This window comes from Amblyomma maculatum, chromosome 8 (genome assembly GCF_055883805.1).
Source record: "Amblyomma maculatum isolate TAMU_Amacu chromosome 8, ASM5588380v1, whole genome shotgun sequence".
NCBI lineage: Eukaryota > Metazoa > Arthropoda > Arachnida > Ixodida > Ixodidae > Amblyomma > Amblyomma maculatum.
Window position 1 is genome coordinate 13,392,965 of NC_139351.1, and position 17,631 is coordinate 13,410,595.

At 47.5% G+C, this 17,631-nt stretch overlaps 1 protein-coding gene across 1 annotated transcript in view; it reads right to left on the reverse strand.

The window, feature by feature from the left end:
- LOC146180565 (protein O-linked-mannose beta-1,2-N-acetylglucosaminyltransferase 1-like) overlaps positions 1–17,631 on the reverse strand; it is a 255,118-nt gene that overhangs the window by 16,298 nt on the left and 221,189 nt on the right. Inside the window, exons 5-7 of the mRNA XM_084576075.1 lie at positions 5,694–5,897; positions 3,926–3,991; positions 247–360 (exon numbers count right to left, since the gene is read on the reverse strand). Of these exons, the coding sequence (XP_084432201.1) occupies positions 247–360; positions 3,926–3,991; positions 5,694–5,897 (384 nt within the window). The remainder of the gene's footprint in view (positions 1–246; positions 361–3,925; positions 3,992–5,693; positions 5,898–17,631) is intronic.

Below are 17,631 nucleotides of genomic sequence, written 5' to 3' on the forward strand. Positions count from 1 at the left end.
AGCAACCAAAAGAGCCATACATTTGGCCTTGACAAACAACAGAAATTTGGGTGCAGGCACCATGAGTGTCCCTTTAACGTGTTTTAAACTCCAGTGAACTCCTAGCCTATTTCAACCACAATTTTCCTGGTGCAAACATATCTGAAGCCCAGGGCACAAATTCTCTGCTAAGTGGCAAAATCACTTCAGCTTTCTCGGACAACACGTGACTTTCACAGGGTAGCACATTTGTTTCTGTTGACTAACCTTGATTGTGAAGATGAGCACCCGGCCATCAGAGACCATGTTGAGAAAGAGCGCCATAGCTTCATCTTCATGGGGCGAGTAAGTGTCAAACATACGTTGTGCCATGACACTCCCCTGAAATGTCGAGGCACAGACAATCAGCGCTTCCGCTAGCATGACATCCTCGTGCAACCAGTGAGGAATGTGGAAAGTACAGCAATGTAACTGACTAAATACATTTGCAACATGCTTTTCCTTCAACTGTCTTCAAGTATAGTCAAATTTGAGCTGTATCTTTCCGCAGAGGTAGAGGAGAGTGAAGGTCCTATAAGTGTTACTTAAAGGAGTAGAGACACCAATTTTTGAAGCGTCGAAAGGAATACGGTTGCTTTCCTGGTTATACAGAGATGCCCCCCAGTAATCCCAACGTCTCATTTTACCGCGAACATGTTTTGAATTTGATTTTAAATACAAGCCAGGCAAAGAATCCGTTTTTCAAAACCCATCGACAGTGATATCTCTGTGACGACAACGTGTAGTTACATAGGTAAACAACATGACATCATCAAAACAACTGTGACGTGGAGTCAGCAGAGCAAAGAGCAGTGATGACACAGGATAGCTGACCGTGTCTGTCCAGTCTGTATCGACTGGGCACCCCAGGGAAAGATCTGCGCTTCTGCTCGCTTGACTCGATCGCTTTCCTCACTGTCTTCGTTGCGGAATGCTACAGTTACTTCACCTGGCGTCGATTTCGCGGTCGACGTGTTTTTCAAGCGCAATGCTCGTGCACGGACACACATCGGACTCTAAAAAAAGGAAGCACAATCTATTTAGTCGTTTCATTGACGCCGCACTCGTGCAACTTGAACCTGGTGTACACCAAAGCTACCTGCTGTACTAGGGTCTCAAGAGCATTCCTGCACAAGTGCACAGCTTTAGGCAACGGTGCGCCAGGGGACGTGAACTGTGCCGCCGCTCCCTGCCTGCATGCCCTAGACATCGCTGGGCACAGCTGGTTTCACATCGGAGCGGCAGCGGATGACGCTTCGGAATGGGCTAACGCTATAATAAATGTTGTACTTTCGCGCCGCTTTACTGGGAAGCCTATCGCATAATAAATACATTCTTCATTCGCAAGACGCCTTTAGGAGCGGAGCTAGCAGACTCGAGGCGAGTCGCGCCGGGCAGCAGCAGCAAAGTGGATGTGGAAAAAAAAAGCTCGCTAGTATCGCTGTAATCACTCTACTAGCACCTCAGCATTGGTCAATCTTCCCAATTCATTCATTATTCATGGTCCTTTGTACGGAGTTATGCATGCGAATAAACAGTAATCCGCGATGGATTACCGATAGCAGAGGCTATCGGAGCCGATCGCGACAGCAACGGCTTTGCATGCCCAGATTTCCTTGACAGCGCCAGATATGGCGCCACATGCTTGGACAGCGACACTCAGGTCTGCCGCGCCATGACCAATTGGCACGTGAGAGGGCGTGAGCATGGGCAGCCTTAGCTCGGTAGCAAGTCACGGCGGCAGACAGCGTCTAATCGGGCCACACTTTCTTTTTTCTTTTTTTTTCTTTTTTACTGCAGAAACAATTTTTTTTTTTTTTTGACGCAAGCTTGGAGCTCACAGCGCCGGCAAACCGGGCTGAGAGAGCAGCATCTTCACAGTAATCAAAACCTTTGCTCAACATCAGCTGGTATTTTCTGCACGCCAACCGCCAAGCTTTTGTAGCTGTTGTTGGTTCCTGCTTTTTCACTTGAGTTGCTGGCGAGCGGGTCTAAATGCAATTGTTTGGCAATGTCAATAACATCCGCGCCTTCGGGTGAAACAACGTCGGTGAACTAATTATGCTACGCTCAAGTACTGCTCGACGACAATATTTTCTTGCACGAGCGATCGCAAGCAGATGAAAAACGCTACCCGTATGCATCATTGATTGTGTGTGAACGTGCCACCAGTCTTGCCAGCACAAGGCGCTCGTGTGGCGCGCTCTCGCATCTTTGAAGTCATCGCGCTCTCTGGCTCAGAGAGCTCGAAACCGAAACTGGTCCTGATAAATGCCCTCGTAATTAATTAATTGAGGCGTGTTGGGGCTCTTTGGGTCGCAGGCCCTCTCTTTTGGACCATCGTGGATCGTTTAAAGCAAAAATCCCGAAACAGAAAATGTATGTGTCTATACTCCTTTAACCATACTGAGGGTCGTTTTGGACCTCAGGCACTTACTGTACACTCTCCTTTACAACTGGCCCAGTATACAGAAGGCAGAATCGGGAATGCAAAACCCAGGACACAAAGGAAATACTAGATTATAGTTTCTTTGTGTAGGTGTTTATTTCCAAGTTTATCTAGAAATATAAAAAATCATACAACTGAGGATCTGTGCTGGTAGCTTGCCTGCATTACATAATGCTCCCGATGCGTTGCTAGTAATTACTGACCGCTCTGAAATTCACTGCACACTGCAGTCAGTTTTTCATTTTACACTACTTGCATGAAATGCATGGGCTCAGTTATCAACACCTCAGCTTAAGTATTCCAACTAGCAGCAAAGTTGCAAGAATAAAGTGCAGCAATCCCCATCATCTAATCAGATCTTTGCACAATGAAACTGAGCATTGAAAGTCCTCCAAGAGAACCTGTAAGCATTATATGAAGCAAATATTTCAATATGCAGGAAAATCTCGTTAATTAGGCATGAAAGAGATCAAAGAAAGTGCTCGAATTAACCGAAACTTTGAATTATCGAGTAGCCCTGAAAAAACTGCTGAAAACTGTTTCCAGTACAGTAATGTTGGTAAACGAACGCCTCTGTAATGGCCATCTTCATTTTAGATGAAACCAAAGTGAGAACGAAGGTTTTTCCCTGTTTCCTCTAGTGCTTTTGCTTTGCAAACACTGTCCCATATACCACCGAGTTGCTCAAATATTGTAAAGACGTCTGCTACCCTTTTCGCAGTGTGACATAGTATCAGCCCTGCCTAAATGGCCTCAGAGTGTGTTGAGGATGCTTCACTGCACTGACTCAGCGGTGAAGCATCGCCGAGAAGCGCAAATGAGGTGAAACTGAGTGTCACCAGCACCACCTTCCTCCGTTCCCTTAGAGCACAGTTCTGGTGCCCATCGTGAAAGGTGACAATCACAGTGCCTTTCCTATAAACCGGTTTACATTTACTGCATGCAGTTTCAACGTGCTGAAAGAACTTATGGATACACGGCTAAGATATATGTGTAAGCATAGACTAGCGTAATGACATCAAAAAATTAAAATAAATGAGCAGTGTTAAGTAAAGCAACGTCCAAAACGGTGTAATTGGACAATATGTGCGCTCAATCGCAGCCACGGGATGGCATGAAGTTAATAAAAGTGAGACCGAAACTATGCGACGGAGAAAATGTAATTTGGAAATGGGATATTTCCGATCATTGTCATGCCCGCCCAAGTGCACAAGAAGTGTGCATCCGAATTAACCAGTGCAAGCCCGCCTATGTTCAAATTAAGTTCTACAACATAGACTTACATGGGTGCTGAGTGGAACCGTCTCCTACTTCGAATAAGTTGAATTACTGGGGTGTTGAATTAACGAGATTTTATTGTTGAGGAGATGAGTGCTGTTGTAGAGCTTTTGTGACGGCATTCTCATAGGACTTTTATTGTTCGACGTAGGTTTGATTCCTGTGTCAAGCTGTACTTACCGTAGCTTGATTCAGAACAAGAACATGGATGCCACGACCTTTGTTGTCTTCCGAATCGTCCAGGATCTGAAGAGGATGGCAAACAGATGAAACGTTAATTAAGGCTAAAATGGGCAACAGCCTGAAGTTGCCAGTTGATCCCAATCAGATCTTAAGGCGAAAGCCTTTCTTGACTCAAAGGTGGCGTAGACAGGCCATGTCGGCAATAGTGTCTGCATGAACAGTCAATCATCTGTTGCATGTAATAGCACCAAATTTGGTACCCAATCTAGTTAGAGTATGGCCAACTCGGTAGTACCTCCAAATTTGGATGGGCCGCCCCTAAAATTAGGCAGCTGCTGCACCCCCATAATTTAACCTTGTCAGAATTAGACCAAAATTTATGTCTAGCCTAATTAGAGTATGACGAATTCAGCAGTGACCTCCAAACTGATATGGCCAACCCAAAATTTGGTCCCCTGAATTCTCAAAAATTCAACCTTGTCAGAATTTTGCCAAAGCTGACTCTAACCTAATTAGAGTATGGCCAATTCATTGGGGACCTGCAAACATAGGCTGGCCACACCGAAAATATGGCACCCCTGATCACCCGAAGTTTGTCTTCAACCGCATTTGACCAAAAAATTAATGTCTAACCTAATTTCAGCACTGCCAACTCAATATGGCGACGGTCCACAAATATGGGTGGACCGCCCCCAAAATTCCCTTGACCTTCAAAATTTGACCATTAGAAATGGCAAATAAGTAATGGCACTGAGCAACAAAGCACAGAGCTCATAATGGAACTAGGCACAGAACTCATAATGCTTTTGCATTTCCGCACGTAAGCAGACTCGTAAGCAGACTTTAGTGCACCCTTGTAATTTTTTTCCATTCGCTTGTTTCTCTAGTTTGTATGAAACACATTGTGGGTGGACTGGTGTAGCAGAATTAATATACAGAGTAATTAGCCCTCATAAGGAAGTGCAACTGCACCACTTAGCTCAGGAAAAACATTAAAAATTTTTGTGGTGCACACATTTTTACTGCATATTCCCAGTGCACTAGTCACGGTAAGCTTATCATAAAGGCACAGTGAGGTTTTATTTAATTCCTACTATTCGTGCTGTCATAGGGTGAAATTTCATCATCACATAAGAGTTCAAGGGGAACATATTGTGTGATCAAGCATGTGATACCGGCGGTCAATACCGCATTACTAGACAATCTTCTACAACTATACCATTACCAAGTGCACTTGCAATATAATGGTTCACAAAACTTCAGAGTAATGCTTGAATGAAGTTATCTTTCGTGCCCCTTTAACAAGTAAACAACAAAGGCAGCTCATTTGCATTCAAAGTACTATATGTAACCCCATATTCTCTAAATGAAATGTGGTTGACCAATCATATGGCAGCTCACTGCGTTTAGCATTTTACTGTTGACACCAGGGCCGCAGGATCAAACCACACCTGTAGCAGCCGAGATTCGATTGAGGGAAAAAAGTATGTTCTGCTGTGCAGGGGTTTTCATAGGGAATTGAAATTAGGAGGGGTGTCTAAATTGTTAGGTAGGTGCCGGGACAGAGGAGAAGCAGTACTCTTTCTTTGCAAATCATCAATGTAAAAATGATAGGTGCACTTAATTATAACTATGTAACAACAATAAATTAGCATTAGATTTTAGTTTATTTGGTCGAAACTATCCGGAGCCCTCCACTCTGGCATCCCTCAAAGACCACACTTAAGACCCCACATACCATACCAGATGTGGCCGAACTACTTACTGTCGTTCCATCCACAGTAACGGACACCTTGGACTGACTTGAGACAACTTCAATGGTGAGTGTCTTGGGTAGGCCGTCTTGCAGACGCAGGGCATTGTGCCGGCCTTCCTGGGAAGGCGAGTCCTCCTGAAGTTTGCGGCTGGTGTCCATGATGAACATGACATTGATCACCACGGTCACAGACAGAATCGCCAGCAGCAGGTACTGCAGAGAACAAACCAAAACGGAGCCACAGTTGTCATTATGGCAGAGCTATCAAATAAAAGTTGTGACGATGTAAAGGCACAGTAAATCAATGCTTCACATTCAAACTTGGTACAGTAACATTTTGTTGATACGCTAAAAAAAAAAAAGTAATAACGGGGAGGGGGGGGGGGGGGGGGGACGTATTATCCAGAAAAAAAAAACGCATGAACCAAACTGCCTGTGCATAAGGCATACAAAAAAATTTATGAATAATTTTATTTCATAAATACGAGGGTTAGCACTCTCTGCCGCAACTTACAAACAGCTTTTCTAGTGCTCGCAGGATTTGTTCCACATTTTCGTCGTCTTTAGCGCGGGAAAAACATCACAAAATCTGTCGACAGCAATGGCGAAAATAGCCGAGATAGCTTCCTCGCAGTTTTCGGATGATTCGCCTCTTTGCAACAATGCACTGCGGGAAGGTCGCCGCAGTGGCTGTATGTTGCAACGCTCTTGCTTTCCAATCTACGCTCGCAGAACCGACCCGTTAGTACGGAAGTGCACGTTGCAGTTAGCAAGTCGCCACGTTATGCCGCATCACCGTAGAACTGCCCAATCTTAAGTTCGATCACTTGTACTTAACCTAGCACGAAGGATTTCGCCGATTTACGGATTCCGTCCGCCTAACAGTGTTCCTGAGGCAGCAACTATAGTCTTGCCGACTAGACTTGCCGCTGAGAGGCAGGCTATAACTTGCTAACTCACCATGACCAACCTCAAAGCTCATTAGGTCTGATTAACACAAGCCTGTGTGAACACAGGCTAGAAAATGAAGTCTGAACGTGTCTCAGCACACACTGGCGCTATTACACCTTCCTAGGCCCAACTGAACGTGTTAGGCTTAGCTAAGGCTAGACTGAGCATATTTAGTGCGAAAGCCCTTCTAGCTTTCGCACGTAAAACTTTCGCTTAGAATGGCTAAGCCACCTTTTTTATTTTTTTACACTTTGCCCGCCATTTGCAACTCTGCAGAGCAGCCATCGTGGTTGGTGCTTGCCGCGATATTTTAGTCTCGGCTCCTATACCGCTTGCCCCGACCAGTGATGCGCGGCGACTATTCGCAACTTTCACGGGCTATAGGCGGCGCCACTGGAAATTCAATATGGCTGCCCTTAAGGGGATCCGGCTGTCATTCTTCATGTGCGTTGTGCTGGACTGCGTTTTCTGAAGCTCTATGAAAATACTCGCGCGAGATTTCTGTGGTGCGAAGATATGCACGGTATTGTCAGTCAGCGTACAAGCCCTTTGTGAGCATGCGTTGCAGGGGTGCGGTGCAAAAGATCCCTCGAATGTGGCTGTTCAGGTATGTGAAACATCCTGCGGACTGTGTTGTGCGGTAAGCACGGCAGGTTCCCAGGAAACTAATGCTACGGAGAAATGTTCGACGCAGTCAGAATAAACATGAATATAGATAAAAGTTACAACTTTTATCCAGGGATCACGGGCACTCGCGAACTGCAGCATTTCAAGATGTCGGGCTGTGCATTCACGCGCATAGCACAGGCTAGCCGAGCGGCCAACCCCGCATTGTACGTGGCCTAATTTTTTTCTTCGCTTCAAAATATGTGCCATCGCATCGAAGTACCTACTATACCTAGTTTCGGCACAAGAGAACATCACTACAAAGTAATAATGATGGTCTACTGTGATCACTTTAACCAACCTGCTTTATACTTAACCAGCCAAAGGACGAGACACAGGAGAAAAGAGGAGAGGACGAGGCTCGTCCTTTGGCTGGTTAAGTATGAACCATTACCAACTTGCCCAGTCGTCAACGTTGTTGAATTTCAACCTGCTTTTATTTTTTTGCAGTACATCTGATAGGGATTGACTTTCGCAAGTGATGACCAGTGCTGACACACATTTTTTCGAGAACAGTTACTTGGCAAGCAAGACAGCTAGAGTTCCGGCTTCGAGAACAAGCCGCATATGGACTGCGAGTGTATGCGGCGTAACGTTAAATACAAGCTCCTAGTCTAACGTTCATCTGACAGTTGCTGATTGAAAACACTGCATTCACTCAACCGGGTAGGAAACAAGCGTTTTTAATTTCTGAAACATGTGCTGGCCATGAATTGGTCGGCAATAAAAAATGTTACCATCACGTATGGCTCGCAACTTACGTCTGTGAAACATCTATTAGAAATGAGCACTGAAAACCGTCATAGCTTTAGTCGCAGTCTTTTTTTTTTTTTTTCGAAATTTGGTTTTGCTCAGTATAGAGCGGCAAGGAAAAACGAGACCCATGCATAGCATCAGAAATAAGACAGTTACACCACTCGTACTCTCACTAAGGGGGTGTTTCTTCGTCGAGCAGGATTAGCACGATGCTTTTCACGGTAAAGTAACCGTCTTGATTTTACGGAGATATTAATTACCTTAATTATCCTCTCCTTCTTGGGCATATAATCTGGCGGTAACATGTGCAAGTTTATCCTGCCTTTGACCGCACAGTCAGAACACATCGGTGTATAGCAGAGTCGACTGCTTTTATGCTTTCCCATCGTACTGCGTGCCCCACACACCAAAGTAGAAGTTATATTATTAATCTGTTATGGCTGCTAGCCAAAGCAAACTCAAAAAGCAGTTACGCACTACAAACGCTGCTCGACCGAGCTCCACGCAAGAATTTCCGCGGGAGACACAGCACCAAGCTGGAGAAGCTTCGTAATACTCGTGCCGACTATGAACCAGGGGTGGAAGCAGGCTGGAGCATTTTGGAGCAGCTTTGGGAGCAGTAATAAAGCCATTTTGGAGCTGCTTTGGAGCAATGAAATGAGTTTTGGAGCAGTTGAAAGCACTCCTAAGAAGACATATCTACCCATAACTATCAGCAATTTATAAAAAAAAAATGTACCACCGGTTAGCCATCGTGCTGCGGCCAATTAGCAGGGGACTAATCACTGTCCTGGAACATGCAACGTAAGATAAGGAAAATATCACACAGGCAATCTACCAGGATCGATTTACTCTAAAACGAAGCGGCCCATTCGCTCGCTGCTCGAGCGTACGTCAACCAAGCGGCGCGTACCGAAGACCCAGGCGACGGGCAGCGTGATAGAGCGGCTTATCACATATAACGATAACACTCTGCACACTGCCGCGAAAAACATCTACAGTACCTTCGCCACAAGCACACATCCCTGACAAAACAAAAGGCGACAATTCTGCAGGCTCGCGCCTTTCCCTTCCCTACACGACTAGTTGCGCTTTTCTTCCCTCACACCCCGAATGTTCCTCAGTGAGGCTTCGAGAGCCACATTCGAGTGTACAGTAGAACCCCACTATAGTAAACTCGGATATAGTAAATTGAAACTGAACTCCCAGTTCATCTTCCATCGACAACTGTACATTTTGCCCCCTTTATAGTAAAGGTATTTTTGGTAAACATCGGTTATTGTAAAGTGCGCCTAGCGGCGGCGACGACTCCCACGATTTGACATCGCCGCCCGCGCACTACCTAGAATCGCGAGGAAGAGAATGTTTTGTATTTCAAAACAAAAATAACACCGAGTGTCCTTTTAAGTGGCTTTACCACCAGGCTTAGCAGTGTTCAGGCGAAGCCTACTTTATGAAGGACTTGGAGCCGTGAGGGAAAGCACGCAGCGCATAGGAAAAAAGAAAAAGTAAAGCTGTATACATACATGGAAAGGAGGCGGCGCGGTCCGTTCAGAAAATAAGGGAGAGTAAAAGTGCACCAAGAAATAGGGAAGTGGAAGAAACGGGCGAACATTCCCAGCACTGTGCAGCACAAAGCATGAGGCAGCGGAGGCAAGAAGTAGAAGTGCAGTGTGTGCGCTCTTGCAGCACTTGACTGCCACGCGCACTTATCATTTATTGCCTTTTAAAAGACAGAAACAGCAAAAAGTGACACAATGTTCATGCAAGGCTTTGATTTTCACATGAAATCAAACTTGTTTGTATTCGTAGCCAGTGTCATATCATGCTTAAGAGATACTTCCACTAGATGTAAAAAAATTTTGTAAAGGAAAAAAATTGCATGAAGAGATAAGAGAGAGATAAAAGCTATTTCAGAGTGTTTTTTTTTTTTTTCATTAAGCAGCAAGACGTGTTCAGTAAGTGAACATTTTTAACTACCAGACAGCATCTTCAGGATCATGTCATCACCAACAAATATAGTAAGGACCGTGATATAGTAAAGATGTTTGCTTGTCCCAGTGACTTTAAAGGGATTCTATGTATTACGTTCGCCAGCTGAGAACTGCAAAAACTGGCCCGACCAACAGGGGTGTGAGGTCGTGGTCTCTATAAGCTGCGACCCGCGGCCTCGCATTTGAGGTTGCACGGTGCCATGAGCGGAGAAGGTCGTCGTCAGGCGCGGACTGCCGGTCACCACCCACGATCACGAGCCAGCCTACCACTGAAATTGTGTACTTTAAGGCCGGCTTCGCCTTTTTCACCACCACCACCACCATATATCGGGCAACGCTAACACGTTACGGCTACCTCCTCTTTACATAAACGCCTGCAAGTGCGCAGGTTCCACACCATGAAACTAAATGCACGTACCCCTCTCCCTCTCTCTTTCTTCTGACCCTCAATCTTTTCATTTTACCTTCTTTTCCCCTTTCTCATTCCCTCTCACTTTAAGGGCAAAAACCCCTCTACATGCCAGCAGTACAACGACTAAGCGGAAAAACAAGCCCTCGTGAACGCGGGTCTGATTTCATTTTTATGGAAAGCATGTAAAAACAAGCGTTGGTACAAGACGACGCGACCGGTCTGTTCTACCCACGTGCTGACTCCGCGAATGTCAGGCACGCGTCGCTCACAAAAGTGCGCCCGCCGGATTTTGATAAGCTCGAAAGGTTACCGACACTCGATCGAAAATTGGAAAGCGATTTTGCCGAGTGTCACGACTACATCGTGATGCCCCGACATCCAGCCAGTCTCCCTACGTGTGCAATGCATTCATATATCGGGAGACGTCTTTTAGAGATCATCTGTCAGTATATATACGCAACGCAGGAGTGGCGGAGCTTGGAAGACGGAGGGGGCTCGGAAAAGCATGCGCAAGATCTCGAGCCGCAATCGGGAACTGAAGGCACTTTGAATCAGGACGGATGCGTCCACATGGGACACGTTTTACGCGTGCTGCCTCAGCCTAGAATATATAGAGATATATGATTGCTCACCTGCAGCTTAGATGTTGCCGGTATGTAAAGCGCATGAGAAATCTCGTAGCACTCAATCGCGGCAACAGCGATACACAGAAATTCTAGACGAGTGTCTTTGAACAAATGTTGTTCAACACATTTTTTGCGCATGTCGCGGGACTGATATTTGCTAATTTGTTAATTGTGAATAAACATTCAACATTAAGCTAGCATCAAGTCAGTAATGATTTCACTAGACTAATAGATAATTCAGACACGCTAATTAGTTAACTGCAATTAAAAATTCAACTTTATGCAAAAACGTTTAAGTCGAATATATATATATGTGTGTGTGTGTGTGTGTGTGTGTGTGTGCGTGCGCGCGTGCGTGCGCGCGCGCGTGTGTGTGTGTGTGTGTGTGTGTGTGTGTGTGTGTGTGTGTGTGTGTGTGTGTGTGTGTGTGTGTGTGTGTGTGTGTGTGTGTGTGTGTGTGTGTGTGTGTGTGTGTGTGTGTGTGTGTGTGTGTGTGTGTGTGTGTGTGTGTGTGTGTGTGTGTGTGTGTGTGTGTGTGTGTGTGTGTGTGTGTGTGTGTGTGTGTGTGTGTGTGTGTGTGTGTGTGTGTGTGTGTGTGAAGGAAAGAAGCCAACAGTCGGCGAAGCCAAGGAAAGCGTTGGGGATGGTACTTTGTCTTTTTTTTTTTTAATGTTTACTTGGATAATCACAGAAATTAGTAATGTAATCTGTTTATGGGAAAGACACTTAAACAGCAAGTAGAAGAAAAAATAACGTGCTGATGGTGGGAACCGAACCCACGACCTCCGAATATCGCGTCCGGTGCGCTTCCAACTGAGCTACATCGGCCGCTGTCACCCCTGCTACTTGCTTGGGTATTTAACTTGTCTGTATACGAACCTTGAGAGTGTTCACCAGCGCCACCCTCAACCATATATATATATATATATATATATTGTCAGGCATGCGAACAGAAGAGAACAAGGAAATGCAAAAAGAGGCTCTCCGGAATAGAAGTGGAAGAAGAGGAAGCTCACTATATGTTGGTTAGCACATCAGGCTAAGGTGCAGAACCACTGTGTAAATAAACTTTAACAGCGTGGTGGAAGGTGCTGCAACGAACACCAAGGATTCCTCTCTACCTCGCTCGAGCCGACGACTCGCTGGGCTCCCCCCTTTGACACCCACAATGATCCAAGACGGCGATGCACGGCAGCATTACCGTGAGCCGTGGACCTTTTCTGGCAAGGCTGGCGAAGACGTGGACGACTGGCTCACCAATTACCAGCGGGTGAGCAAGTACAATCGCTGGGATGCCACTGTAATGCTGGCAAATGTTTTTTTCTTGGACTCCACCATGAAGCGTCCCTAACGAGCTGGGATCGTTTTGAAGAGGAGATTCGAAATTGTTTCGGGGATACCACGGCAAAACGGAAATGCGCTGAGCAGACTTTATTCCAGCGAGCCCAAGGGCCTGGTGAAACATGCACAATGTACATAGAAGAGGTCCTAAAACTCTGCAAAGCGGTGAATCCGAGCATGTCTGATGAAGACAGAGTTGACCACCTCTGGACGTATATAACTTTTTAATTACAAAAGAAAACTTAGATTCTCCCACGGCCGTGATCAAGCACTGTCGTACGTTCGAAACTTTAAAGCTCCGTCGCATAACCCCGAAATTCGGCCGTCTACCTAACGTTACCACTGTTGCAAGCGTGGATTCTCAAGAGCATTCACATGAGCCTCCGCATCTGGCCGACATGATTCGCCAAATTGTCCGTGATGAGCTCTCCCGCCATCAAGATGTGAACCGCAGTGCAATCCCCTGTGATAGCTGCTCCCTGCAGGCAGCTCCCATCCAGCGCTCTTCTTGGGGGTTCTACCGCTCCTCCTCCCGTCCGTGACCACCGAAACGACTCATATGACCCTGCTCCCCTAGCTCGTACCTACTACAGGGCGCCACCTCCTCCGCAACAACCCCAGCGGCTGGACTTTGCTGATCGCTTCGAGCCTGTTACCGAGGTCTATTATTTGGACCGTGCTCGTGAACCACCCGTCTGTTACCGCTGTGGTATGCTTGGCCACATATCCAGATTCTGCCGCCGCCGGAACCCGGCACCACGCTACCAGCGCCAATGGTCAAATCGCCGTTCTACCGCGAGTCCAGAAGTCCGTGACCCGACCTATCCCCCTCCTTCGGGCTCCTACCGCTACGTACCACCACGCAACGACTCACCTGTTTCTGATCGCAGCCTGACTCCTCCTGCCCGCCGCTCCCGACAATCGCCTTCTCCCCGCCGTTCTTCTCCGCCACCGGGAAACAAGCGTGTGCGGCCGATGGAGGTGCGGTCGCCAGGTCATCGATATTGCCAATTCCTCTACCGGTCGTTATGCTGAAGAACCGCTTGGAAGTGTTAGTGGATGGTGTTTGTGTTATGGCCTTAGTGGATACGGGTGCTACAGTTTCCGTGATGAGCTTAGATTTTAAGAACAGTCTCGGCCGCAAAATTATGTTTGGCTGGGATAGAACTGTCATATTTCGAGGTGTAGGGGGAGAATCGTTGGTTCCGCTTGGTATTTGTTATGTAAATGTAGCGATGACTGGACACGAGTTTAGAACTGAATTTACGGTGCTCCCTCGCTCTACGCACGACGTTATTCTAGGAGTTGACTTTTTACAGCAGTGTGGCGCAACTCTCGACTTCAACAGTGGCGAGATATCAATAAGCCCCAGCCTTCGATCGGCCCTCATAGAAGAATTGCCGCGGGCGGTCCAAGTGTTTTCTGTCTTCGAGGATACCGTCGTTCCGGTGATGTCTTGTGTCTTCGGGTGCGGTTCCCAATGCCTTCGACACTCTGGTGGAACCCGCTTCCCTTTCCGGTGTCAAAAAAAGTGTGTTGGTGCCCCGCAGCGTTGTTCGAGTGAACGAGGGCCGTGCCACGCTTTGGACTGTCAACCATACCAATGAACCTGCCGTATCGCCGCGTGGTTTGAAACTCGCCGACTTTGAAGAACGCCTTTCTATGCACATCGCCGCGTTCAGTGACGGCGTTGCTCGTTCAACTAGACGTCCCGATCATGCTGATTCCCAGTTTCAGTCTATGATAAATGAATCGCTACACACCAACGACCGCCGAATATTGATGGAGGTGTGACCGTGCATGGTCCGCGCTTGCGCGCACTATTGTGCGCCTGTGGGCATGGTATTAATATGTGCTGTTGGTGCAAGGGCTCTAAGTGAGCCTGTTCCCATGAATCCTTTTGTGTGAGAATGCTTTGCTTTGTCGTGACCCTGCAACTGCCAAGTTGGCCCTCTCAAGGGAAAGTCAAAAAAAAAAATACAAAGAAATGTCGCCCTGTGAGAAATAGCCAGAAGTGCTTTTGTTCAACTGTTCACCCTTCCCGTCGAGAGGCGCTATTGTCAAGTGAGGAATGCCTATTGTCCAAAGGAGACGATCGGTGTGACACGTCCGCTGACTTACAGGAGAAGAAAGGAGCATGAGAATTACGGCCATTAGAGGATTTCCCGCGAATGCGAATGCAGTTGCCGGAAAGGGACAATGCTGGGAGTAGTATTCGTGGCGCGCACGTACACTTGGGTTTCTGAGAAGGAAATCCACTTGCCGGAACCAACATAGCGAATCTTTGCAGAAGGATCGAAATTTACCTCCTCGCCGTTCCCAAGCTCTACCCGCCAACAAGTGACCACGCCCGACGAAACAATACTGGACCAGTCAGTGCATCAGACCATCAGTGCAGTGGTGTGATCGATTGGTTGCCGATATCTGAGGGGTGTGCCCTGGAACTGATTGGTCAGCATCTTCAGAGAGGGGCTGGACATAGGGGGGATTTAAGGACGTTGCAGAGCACGAAATGAGGCTCTGAGCCCTGGGTAAACGGCTCATCCAGACGCTTCTCGCTATGAACTCTTAACTCTTGCCATTTTTCTGATATACCCTTTTTTTCATGTAAATAATCATGTAAATAAGTTTTCTCAAAGTGCCATTGAAACCTGCTTGTATATATTTTACCAACTTCAAAGATTCAATCCTTCATCAACCCGGAGTCTCTGCACGCTACCAAGTGAAGGCCGGGTCGACTTAGTCCGTCACGACAGAGGTTCTTTGAAACATGCGAACGTGTTTGACTTTGCTCGAGATCAGCCACCACCGATTCCACCTTCCCGCACCCATCACATGATCGACACTGGATCTGCACACCCGATTAGACAGACACCATACCGTGTTTCACTTTCAGAACGTAAGATAATTGACGAACAGGTCCGTGATATGATTCAAAGAGGAATCATTCAGGAATCATCTAGCCCATGGGCCGCCCCTGTGATTCTCGTGAAAAAGAAAGATGGCACCTGGCGATTTTGTGTCAACTATCGCCGCCTCAATACTGTCACCAAGAAGGATGTTTACCCGCTCCCGCGCGTTGATGATGCCATTGACTGCCTCCATTCAGCTTCCTACTTTTCATCTGTTGATTTACGGTCCGGATACTGGCAGATACCGATGCATCCGAAAGACAAGGAGAAGACGGCATTCGTGACTCCCGATGGGTTATATGAATTTAACGTGATGCCTTTCGGCCTATGCAACGCTCCGGCTACCTTTGAAAGATTTATGGACACATCTTTTGCGTGGACTGAAGTGGCAAATTTGCATGTGTTACCTAGATGACGTAAGGATTTTCGGGAGGTCCTTCGCCGAGCATAACAGCCGTTTAGCTGTGGCAGAAAGCGGGTGTCGTGCTGAACTCTAAGAAGTGCCGCTTCGGTGAACGCCAGATCGTTGTGCTTGGGCATTTGGTTGACAAAGACGGTGTTAGGCCTGACCCACAGAAGATTGAAGCTGTCAGCTGCGTCAAAGAGCCCAAGTCTGTGAAAGAACTCAGGAGCTTCCTGGGACTTTGCTACTTTCGACGCTTCATCCCTAAGTTTGCTGACGTAGCCTACCCCCTCACATGCCTCTTGCAGATATTCCTTTCAAATGGATTCCTGAATGCGATTCTGCGTTTCGCCAGCTCAAGTTTCTTCTTACCTCGCGGCCCATACTGCGTCATTTCAGCCCGACAGCTCCCACTGAACTCCACACTGACGCAAGTCGCATCGGCGTGGATGCTGTGCTCATACAACGGCATGACGGAAACCAACACGTTGTCGCTTAAGCAAGTCTCACCCTGCAGGTCTGAACGCAACTATACCGTGACGGAGCAAGAGTGCCTTGCCGTCGTTTTTGGCGTACAGCGGTTTCGCTCGTACCTTTATGGACGTTCCTTTGCGGTCATCACCAATCATCATTCGCTTTGCTGGCTGGTGAATCTACGCGACCCCTGCGGTCGGCTGGCCCGCTGGGCATTACGCCTTCAGGAGTTCAACTTTACAGTGTCGTACAAAAGTGGCCGCCAACACGCTGACGCTGACTGCCTCTCGTGGCTGCCTCTCGCAACTACCCTCTGCGATGACAACTTTGACGACTATCTTGCCGCCGTTTCCGTACAATTTCCGGATCTTGCCACTTTCCAGCGAGAACAGCGAAAAGATCTAGACTTGGTATCACGTTTTGAAAAAGCTCGTGATCCGGCATCTGCGAACCCTTTCTGCATTCGCGATGGTTTGCTGTACCGAAAAAAATACTCGTCTGGCGGTGCACGCTTTCTGCTAGTCGTTCCGGCTAGCCTCTACTCCTCTGTTCTACACTCTATGCACGATGACGTTACAGCTGGGCACTTGGGGTTTGCCAGGACTCTTACGCGCATTAAGGAACGTTTCTACTGGCCAAATATGCGTCGAACGACTCAGCGTTACGTGAAATCCTGCGTGCAGTGCCAGCGGTTCAAGCTCCCCACGACTTCTCCGCCGGGCCACTTACATCCGGTGACACCACCGACCACACCATATGAGCAAGTGGGTGTTGACCTCATAGGCCCGTTTCCCCGCTCGTCCAAAGGCAATCGCTGGGTCATCGTGTGCGTTGATCATCTCACGCGCTACTGTGAAACTGCCGCCATCCCTTCCGCCACCGCCGCTGACGTCTTGTTCTTTCTTCTTCACGCTGTCGTCCTCCGTCATGGGCTTCCTCGTGTAATTATCAGTGACCGAGGCCGCCAGTTTACGGCAGATGTTGTGGAACAGCTTCTGCGCTATTGTACTTGCCAGTTGTGTCACTCTACGCCGTACCATCCCCAGACAAATGGCCTCGTCGAACGTACAAACCGGACACTGACGAACATGCTTGCGATCTATGTTGACTCGCGGCACAAGAACTGGGATGACGTGCTTCCTTTCATTACTTACGCGTATAACACCTCGAAGCATGAGACAACTTCTTATAGTCCATTTTTCCTCCTCTACGCCCGTCCGCCTCGACGTTCTCTTGACACCATTTTGCTGTTCTCTCTCGACACCGAGCCGTCCGTTTCGAGCACCCTCTGCCGCGCTGAAGAGGCTCATCGGGTCGCCCGATTACGCACTCTGGCCTCACAGGACCGCTCTAAGCAGCGCTACGATCGTCGGCATCAGGATGTCTCCTACTTTCCCGGCGACTTAGTGTGG